Here is a 9,599-nt window from a genome sequence, read left to right as displayed (position 1 = left end):
GCTCGTTTCAACCTGGAGGGTGTCGTTGGTGAAGATGAGTCCAAATAAGACGCCTCCATCTTTTAACGGACGAAACAAACCATCTAGACTCTCCTGATTGTGAAGAAGCCTCCCTCTTACTCCTAAAAAATATGTCATTACTGCAATATCTTTTTCGTTTTAGGACACTTGGCTCTGATAAACAGTAACTCATTTCTTTTATTGTTGTAAAACCCGTCGCTCCCTTTTTCTTGGTGCTGATGCTTCTTTGCTCCATTGGATTTATCAAGCCTCTTTCTTTCCTTCAATACTGCTTTCCAAAAACTGCCATCTTTTTTTTTTTTGTTTGCTTCTTCTTTGGTGAAATCCTTCCCAAGGTCAGTCAACATAGGGTGCGGCTCAACAGCAGGAAGCCATTGTGCTCCTGATTACTGGTATCACCCATCTTCCCCTCCATCAAATAAGTAAGGTCTCTTTAACTTCAGTCATCTGGTCACTGAGGCACTGATCTACGATACTAATCTCTAGCAGTGATGGAAGGACTGCAGTTTGTTGCTGCTTACCCATCGTGTTGAGCAATCCCTACAACAATTTCGTAAGGGACTGCTGCTTCACATGTATGGTAGGGTTTAGCAGCACCTGGGCCCAGCAACGTTCGGGGAATTGCAGTCGACTTCCAACAATCCCTGAAACTACACCAAACCACCAATTGCCATTGTCTAGCCTTCGAAACTCTAGAGCCAACTACATCGGCAAGGACTCTTCTCCGGGCCAAAATGGCCAGACAATGACTCCCTCGGCAGCACAACCTCTGATAACGCTCCTAGACCAGCAGGAGGAAGAGCAGCCGCCGGAGCCATAGCCCAAAACTCGCAAGGTTGTAGATGTCGTCATCGTCTTCCTTAGGCTGGTTAGGACTCCAAGATTCAGGACTAGGCACGCCATACAGCTCAGTCCCAATTTGCAGTAGCAAATAGCAATGAGAAATTTCATTTTATGGCTGAAGTGGCCCGTGGATGATCAACTGAGACATCCGGCTGCCTTTTGGCTGGAATCGATCAACACTGCTCCAGTATGCTCTGAGAGCAGTTGTTAGCCACCGCCAACAACGGTCACCCTTCCAATCCAATAACACATGCACAGCCCTAATCCCAATTAGGGTTCTGCCTCGCCATAGGGGCAGATTCTCAACCGTGCGAGTGGAAATGGCACAGCTTGTAATATTGTTTAAAACGTTGGTTTTTTTCTAACTTGTTCGACCTTTTAGTGGCAAAAAAGTATTTTCACATAGGAAAAGAGGGCTTATACATAGGAAAAGAGGGCTTATGGTTAAAAACTTGAAATCGAGAAGTTCTTCTTCCGTTCTTCTAGTGAGCCTTCGACCGTTCGAGACAGAGAGGCGTTGGACTGAACTTCCTTCGTCAGTTCCTCAATCGGCTGAAGAGGAGGGCATTCGAGATTCGGCTGCTGTCTGATCATCTTCTTCTCGTTTTCATCCGGCTGAAGAGGAGGGCATTCGAGATTCGATTTCCTTCGTCTCCATCTCGTTTTCTTCGGTTGAAGTCTCTTTTTCATTCAAGCAATGACAGGTTCTCTTTCCATGTTCGTTTGATTTAGCTGTTTTGGTTTGTTTTTTTCTTTTTTAAGTTGTTTCCCCTGCATTTTTCTTGTTGTCGTATGCATCAATGCATTTTTTAAGTTGTTTCCCCTGCATTTTTTCTTTTTTTAAGTTGTTTCCCTGCAATCTTGTTTTATTTTGATTGAATCCAAGTTCCAACCAAGTAGCAGGACATTTTCTATTAGATACGCGTAATGCCCTCATACTCCTACTGCTCCTGTTATAAAACACACCATCGATTTGCACTTGCAGAGTTGCAGTCCACAGAAATATCAAGAGTTACTCTGCTTAGCTCTTTTCTTTTACTAATATAACTGCCGTTTTCTCTTTACTAAGAGGACTAATGTGTATACTGTATACATTAGAAAGGAAGTTTATAAATATTAACTTCCATATTGTTGCAGTCTGACTATGTAATCTTTGTATTAGACACCTGTCGCAGCACTCGACCTGTTGTGCCTAACTTTCAGCCACCAAAGCTGCTACTCCCATTCAGCAGCAACCTGCTGCTAATCACCAGGACTTCAAGTTACACATGTTCCGATCAGGATTTCAGCCTTTTCATTCACCGATAACAATAGCCAAAGATGTGAATGAAGTCAATGAACTCATGAAGTCATGAACCATAAAAACAGTGGCCTGATGCAATCAATTGGCAACGTAGCTGCCGACCAATTAAACTATAGGTCCCATTGAATCTTTCATTATCTAATTTTAATGTGTTGCTTATATAGTCATTTTTCAATGTTTTTTTTTATTTTTCATTTACTTTTTTTTATATAATTATCAGGATTATTTATTTATTTTTTAAAAATTTGTCTTCTTTTTCCCGTTTTATTTCCGAGATATATAACTTTGCCGTATTATACCCGTTTTTTTCTTCGCCGTATAATACCTGTACCCGTTTTTTGTGACAATGATCTCCAGTTCGAACCCCAATCTATGTTGGGTATTGCACACTCGCATTCCTGTCGTAAGTTCATTCAAATCCTACAGCAATTATGGACGTGAAGATATAGAAAAAGAAGTGATATCACCTCTTGGTGCACCCTAATCGCGCGCGCGAGAGAGAGAGATGAGCAGAAGGCAGCCACCACCTAGTGCGAGACCTTTGGGGACGGACGGCTCGGATTTTTCCTATCGAATGGTCGTCGATTCGAGTAAGAACCCACCATCTCTCTCCCCTTCCTTCTTCCCTTGCAGTGTCTTTGTGATTTCATAATCACAGAACAAATGCGAAATGAAGAGGAAAACTTATGATGGTGGTAGTTTCGTAACAAGAAATTGTGGATGGTTATTCAGGATATACGAAGGTAGCACAAGGAAAAGGTCACCTTTGCAAGCTGCTAGTTGCACAGGTGAGCCCATATGCAAGTGTGATATCTTGTATCTGCTTTAGGTGGATTTGATCTGTTTCGGAAACATGTTATCCCTAATATAATGTGATGATTTTTTTTTTTCGCTTTTGTTGTTTGTTGGGTCTGTCTTTGGTGTTGCTTCGATGGTTCGATTTGATTGAGCACATGGATTCGCAACGAGATTCTCTATTCTCAAACTTTAGCAAGGGATTCTCCAAATTTGGGGCTGTACTTCTTGGATATAGTTACACTGGCACTAACTTTTTCATTTGTTGTCAACATGCAAAAATGTAGAAGTTGCCTTGTGCACAAGAAGGAATGAACCTCAAAATTTTGGACCGTTTTACTGCATTACTTTTCCGGAAGTTGATATTTCCCTCGAGTCTGCAATCTGCATCTGCACCTGAGAGTCCAAGCTGTGCATGTAGCAAAACATAGCAACAGTATCATGAGAGCATTCATAACCATGAATTTGTCAGCATAGTGTAAACTTTAAACCTCTGTTATCTGTATCGTCTTGTATATTCAAGATGGATAATGCCAATATTGATTTGAACTGCTAGGATGTATTTGGATCTGTGGACTATTCTGATGTATCAACTATAGAGTTGGATGAGAGTGCTAGATAAATGTTGTTGAGATAAAGCGCTTATTGAAGACATTTTGGGGGTGCCCACATGCCCATTTGATAGGTTGGATAGTATGGTTTAATTTACATGTCAAGATTGGAATAAATTGCAACCGAGCTATTGTGTCTAGCACTATCTAAACGATTGGCATTGATGAGACTGAAATTTGATTAATGAAACATATGAAGCAAGGAAGAAAATCTGAAAGGGTCCTCTCTGCAATCCCAATACCGTATATATTGGCTTCTGATCTTAATTATTGGTAAGTAAATGATATTTCATTATATATTGAGGACCAAAACTGATTTAATTTGTTATTTTTCCCATTGCATTCCGCCGTCCAAGTGATAGGTGTCCTATGGCTCTTGCTTTTTGTTCCTGCAACAAAGGGGTCCTGGCCAACTTGCTGTCTTCTCTGTTTTAGCTGGTTTCATTTGTCTTGCTATTGGAGAATCAGGTATTAGCCAAGGAATGACTGTATGTAGAAGTTACAACATTTGCATCATAGCTTGGAACCTATGCTCATTGTGTCGGTTTTAACTTTTATCAACTTTTGCTAATTGGTGTATTTTCACTTATTGGAAGGACGAAGATGTAACAGCAAAACCCTACTAAGATCCTATACTGTTGTAGCATCTATTGCTGCAATTTTGTCTGTTGCACAAATTATTACAAGCAACCTTCCGTTGCAGGTAAAATCATTGACTGTTTTCTAAGTAAAAATATTTTTGTTTATTAATTTGTTAAACTTGCTCTTCCATCTGATTATCACAGTGCATGCCCATATGAAGTTTTTCATCAGCCCATTTAGTCACCTGTTTGTGTATCTATGCTTGGTAATAATTAAAAATTTACCTGTGGTGGCTCGATAAAGATGACGAATCTTTAAGAACTATTGCAAACAAACTTGACACTATGTGCTAGAGTGTTCTGCAGGTGTCATATTGCCCAATTAAATGGTTATTTTTCTAGGGCACTCTTTGTTAGGACTTAGAAGTAGAAGGAGTTCACTATTTGTGTGTTTGCTTCTTGTTCGACAGGGATGCTCCAGTTTGACTCCCACTGTATATCATTATATAGAAATCCTTCTGGAAATTGAATTAAAATGGCCTTATTTCTGTCTCTTCTGCCGAATCCTTGTGATATAACTTTTACAACTATGTATTGATTTCAATCATCCTCCTAAGGCTCTTTAGCTGTTTATTGGTGTTTTCCCCACACCATTATTCTCTTTTTTTATGACAATTCCAGAATCTGTATTATAAATGTGTGATTCAAATTTTTTATGTATTTAGCTAAAAAGAACGACCATGTAAACTGCTTAGTGTGGGACACATGTTTTGGCTCCATAATTTGGGCTAGCTAGGCTGGCAAAGATATGTAAGGCAAGAACCAGGGCTTTGATGTGCAACGTCTCTTATCTTAGAATGGATGGAAGCCCATTAATGAGAACTGGTGATCTCGTCTCATCTTATTGGCAGGGGAGAGGAACGGATCCCATTTTCCACCCAGCCAAGTGATTGAAGAGATGGAGTGAGCCCCATTGGAAGTTTTGGAGCACGCGATCACTCCATAATGAATGTGCAGACTGAGCCGGCAATGAGTACTATCTCCTACATGAAGTCAGTATCCTAACTACTGATGAAAGGTACCACAGACCTGTTTGTCATATAATCAGTTCCAAGTCAAGTTTGGAAAGATGACCTGGACTGATTCCTGACGTTGCTTTTCTTGTTTATGCTGATCCAAAAGGAAATTAAATAGGGAAACTCCTTCCCTGTCAGGGGTAGATACCAAATAAAGTTAGCCACTCACCTTCGCCCGTATGACTCGGTGAAGGATAACCAATAGAGAATATAGATTAGGAATCTATGAAAATATAGATTAGGAATCCACTCATAGTATTAATATGCTTTCCGTCCTTCCAGCACATGGTACATGTTGGTAAGTCCAATCGGCTTGGTTTTACATCATCTTATAGGTTTTCATAGCCCAAGCCAAGTTCTCTCATGGTTAGAAACGTAGGAGTTCTGGAACTCAAGCCCCTTTGCTCAGAGGTAACCACAAACCCGTGGATCAGTTGTGCCTGCCTGAAAGGGCCTATTCGACATTGGTCAAGGTTTGACATTATTCTTCCTGTGGATCAATAAAAATATCCGCAGGAGTGCGTCGGATCTTTCCATTCTGGCTGTTGCACTTGCAATAATTAATTCACCAGATTATTTTTGGATGTGATGCTTTTAAGGAGGTTCTCTTTGTTGTAATACTTGTTAGATATTGCTGACCTTGTAAAAAGATCGTTCAATTAATTGACAGACAGGTGTGCTTGGGAATGACGTTGTATTAGCTTACCAAAATTTCCCCATACGAACATGAATCTAACCATAGGAGCCACTGAGCCACATATAGCCCAGGCATGGCATGTGACCATGCTGACCCACGAAGAAGAACATGATTCATGGGTGATTAATGCTCACAGTGACACACAAGTTCTCCTTGGGATAAATATTGGTTGAGCATGGCCTCACTGATCTCAGACATGACTGTGTGTGCATGTGTCCTGGGGGTTGTTTGAGGGTCAGCAGGCTTACTTTTTTCCTCCTCTACTTTTGTTCAGCTTTTCACTTGCCGTGGGATCTAGACCAACTTACTTGCCCTAGACCACTGGATATGATGCTTTCTGCTAGTCTGTTTGTCGTAGATGGTTAGACATGGGCTCTTTATTTTATCCAGTGTGGCTTCATCAAAAATTACTTCCTCCTACTAAACTGGGCTTGGGCATATTTCTTTCATCTACATTGAATTATTGCTGTTTTGTGTGTTAGCAAGCAACTGAAGCCCATCGTTTTACAATGAACAGATACGCAGCGGCAGTTTTGGATCAGTATCATCAAATCCTGAAGCGATTTTGAATGGGCGCCTCCTTATCAGTAAGTTTCTGTGATGATTGTATGTTTGGTCTCATATCATTGGATGACCTGTTTTTCTTTCTCCAGGTGTTGTTCTGCAGTTATACACCATAATGACCACCTTGACACTAATTGGTAACATGTCAGTGAAAAGAGCTTCTTGATGAACTTTCTGATGGTTCAGATGGCAGTCACCTTGCTTCCATCCTCAAATGATCTGGGTGCCATCAATCTTTCAAGCAAGCACATGACACAAACTTTTAGCAGTTCATCATTCACATTTTGTATCTCATTTTGCGATTGGCGAAATATTTGGCTTTTAAAAGGAGGACTTATGTGGTAATTGTCACTTGACCGACCAAATTTGGGACAGTGGTTCATTGTCAAATCAATTAGTGTATGATGCCTTTGTTTCAACTCGTTTAGATGTCTGAGGATCTACACCTCCTTGATCCCACATCTCTCTCTCTCTCTTGTGGAAAGTTCGTGATTTCAGTAATGTGTTTGGTTTGTGTAATAAATAATACGCTATGTCACACGGGTACGTCACACGGGTACGAGAGTATGGTTATGCGGACACGGCAATGGCAATTTTCAAAATTTCAGGATATGACGACATGATGAATTTTATATTTTAAAAAATTAAAAAGGATAATAAAATAAAAAATATTAAATTAATAATTCACTCTTACAATCTCATAAAGAAAGTCTCAACTCTCAAACAAAACATTGTCTACATAGATAATACGAATATCAACTTTTTATTCAATTACTTATTATGTACCATCAATTATGTTGATCCTTCCTATTCACTGCCATTCTAGGATTCGACGAGCGTGAAGTAACGGCTTTACTGTCTCATGAACTAGCATGATCTGTTGGAGGGAGGTAGACGCTCAGATTCTGGTTGCATTCACGCTCTACCAGGATAGAGCGTAAGCAGCAGATTCAGATTTTGGACTCGGATTAGAGCCCTATTTTTAAAAACTGAATTTGGACCTAACCAGCATAAGCTCTGATGTTTATGTCTTCTTGGTTCGGACTTGTCTAACCAATAAAATTGTCTTTATGAACTTATTATTTTAACATCTAAAAGATTGAGAAATTACCTATGCATTTGAAGGGAAAAAAAATTAAGGGTCTAAAATTTTAGCCACGATGCCTTAGTCTGTCAGCCAAAAATGTCTGGCTCCGGCATCCACATCCAATGAAAAGGTTCCTAAATGGTTTACCACGATAGCATCCATATTCATAAATGGTTTACCAAGATAGCATCCATATTCATAAATGGTTTACCAAGATAGCATCCATATTCGATGAAGAAGTTTCCAAATGGTTTAGTATATCCTTAGTGTGGCTGGTGGTGGATTAGAGCCTTCTTTGGATTCTTATGCCGGTGGCGACTATCATATATTCTGTAATTATTGTTTGCTAGCTTAGTTTGTATCATCAGTGCTCGTTATCATGCATTTTGATCTATATCACATATAAACTTGAACCAACGTCATGTGAACTTCAATTTTCCTTGGATAAGAAAGCCATGGTTCGACGCCCACCCATCATATTATGGCAGCTCGGTGTTGAACTCTTGACCTTTTTCAATTCGAAAATCTTAAATCTAAACTCATAGCTAGGTGAATGAAGGAGCTCTTGTTGGCCATCAGGGAACAAGTACACACAGGAAGGTGCTTCCCGCTACTTCTTTGGGTAGCGTGGATATGACCGACGTTTTGATACTTCATTATAGCTTACAAGAATCTTTTTGCTAAACCTTGGCCAATCATGCTTAGTGAAAGTGGCGAGCAGCATCTGTTGCCAAGGCGCTGCTGACAAAGGATTCTGCTATGACAAGACCTGATGAAGTTCATTATTTTATACAGGCCTCTCTTATGTTCCTGTTAAGATGGCATCAGCCAGGTACGCTACTCTCATTGGGGCCTCGTCGGCAAGATTGCTACCCATTTTTTAGCAAGCGTATTGAAGAAACCACCTCCCTGCAGATGCATTTCGAAGAACTAGGAATCATTCGGTGCTACATCGAAGACATAAATAAAGAGAATACCAACTAATAGGTGATAAGGACAGGCCATCGGCAGTCTACAGAGTGGGCAGGGCCTACCATCTCATTGATGTCAGCAAACTGATCAGACCAACCCAAGGTTGGTCGTCACTTGCCACCAAGTTGAATGTGCTCCTTAATGCATCGACGATATGACAGGAAAGAGACGAAATCAACCCAATGTTCTGGGTACAGGTGTCCAAATTTACAAACATCTTTGTAGCACTTGTATTTTGGGAAACCAGCTTAAGCATAAAACCCTCAAAGTTTATGCTTCTAAGATTAAAAGCGCCTTCAACATACCCTTTTGCTTTAAGATTGCTTGGGTGGACCTACAGTCAATTCAATTGTTGCGCTTTTGCCACCATTTACAATTTGGAAAATAATACATCGAACCATGACAGCCCTCCCTCAAGATTCCAACCTGGAACCCCTTCAATATGAATCGCCTTTACACCCGATACACCCCTTGAGACACAAGTGTTAAATGCATTCCTTTAAAATCTGCACTCTCTTTCCCAACTTTCGATGTCATGAATTGGATTTTACCTTTCTGCTGCAGCGCCAATACCCTGCTTATACTTCAATTAGGTGAATCATCGTCTCCATGTACTTTTCAAAAAAAGGTCCTTCATCCAACAAAATTGCCATTCTAATCCAGCAGAGATCCAGGTTGAGAGAGCGAACAAACCTGTGCTGGTCAGACGTGCTAGATCAAGCCTTTAAACGACAACCTCGTGCGGACAAATAGAATGGAAATATATTACTCAAACTGTGCTTTTATATATATATATATATATATATATATATATTAAAAAAGACCACCATAGTGCTCACTTTTCAGTCATGATGGCGGACCTGTACGTCAATTATAAGTACCGCGACTTAAAATTGAATATGCCACCCCTTTCGTGACCTCTAAATTCTCAAAAATAATTTTTCAACTTCATAAGAAGCGAAACGTGCGTGGGAGAAATCAGCACCTTCACTTCTCCACTAGCCTTGAAGAATCACCACCTTTGCACCCCCATTTTCTGAGATGCGAGG

General features: G+C 40.2%; 1 protein-coding gene across 8 annotated transcripts; it reads left to right on the top strand.

Moving 5' to 3' along the window:
* Positions 1 to 282: 282 nt before the first annotated feature.
* LOC116252504 (uncharacterized) lies at positions 283 to 6,910 on the top strand. 8 transcript variants are annotated; one of them, XR_004172222.2, is made up of 8 exons: positions 292 to 1,568; positions 2,525 to 2,757; positions 2,900 to 2,955; positions 3,936 to 4,041; positions 4,170 to 4,276; positions 5,066 to 5,232; positions 6,445 to 6,514; positions 6,581 to 6,910. XR_004172222.2 is itself a non-coding variant. In XM_031626814.2 (7 exons), the coding sequence occupies exons 2-7, from the start codon at positions 2,673 to 2,675 to the stop codon at positions 6,655 to 6,657; spliced, it is 501 nt and encodes a 166-aa protein (XP_031482674.1). In that variant the 5' UTR covers positions 283 to 1,568; positions 2,594 to 2,672; the 3' UTR covers positions 6,658 to 6,910. The 8 variants fall into 8 exon arrangements, 2 of the variants coding, with proteins under 2 accessions (XP_031482674.1, XP_031482673.1); XM_031626814.2 differs by lacking the exon at positions 5,066 to 5,232 and having other exon boundaries at positions 283 to 1,568; positions 2,594 to 2,757; XM_031626813.2 differs by lacking the exon at positions 5,066 to 5,232 and having other exon boundaries at positions 283 to 1,568.
* Positions 6,911 to 9,599: the final 2,689 nt, after the last annotated feature.

Source organism: Nymphaea colorata, chromosome 4 (genome assembly GCF_008831285.2).
Source record: "Nymphaea colorata isolate Beijing-Zhang1983 chromosome 4, ASM883128v2, whole genome shotgun sequence".
In the NCBI taxonomy this organism is placed as follows: Eukaryota; Viridiplantae; Streptophyta; class Magnoliopsida; order Nymphaeales; family Nymphaeaceae; genus Nymphaea; species Nymphaea colorata.
This window is presented reverse-complemented; position numbering and strand designations above follow the sequence as displayed.

Excerpts from the sequence above, each read along its gene's own strand:
- LOC116252504 (XM_031626814.2), top strand. The coding sequence starts at position 2,673 with ATGAGCAGAAGGCAGCCACCACCTAGTGCGAGACCTTTGGGGACGGAC. Across the intron at positions 2,956-3,935 it reads GCAAGCTGCTAGTTGCACAG|GTGTCCTATGGCTCTTGCTT; the intron begins GTGAGCCCATAT and ends TCCAAGTGATAG. Across the intron at positions 4,277-6,444 it reads CAAGCAACCTTCCGTTGCAG|ATACGCAGCGGCAGTTTTGG; the intron begins GTAAAATCATTG and ends TACAATGAACAG.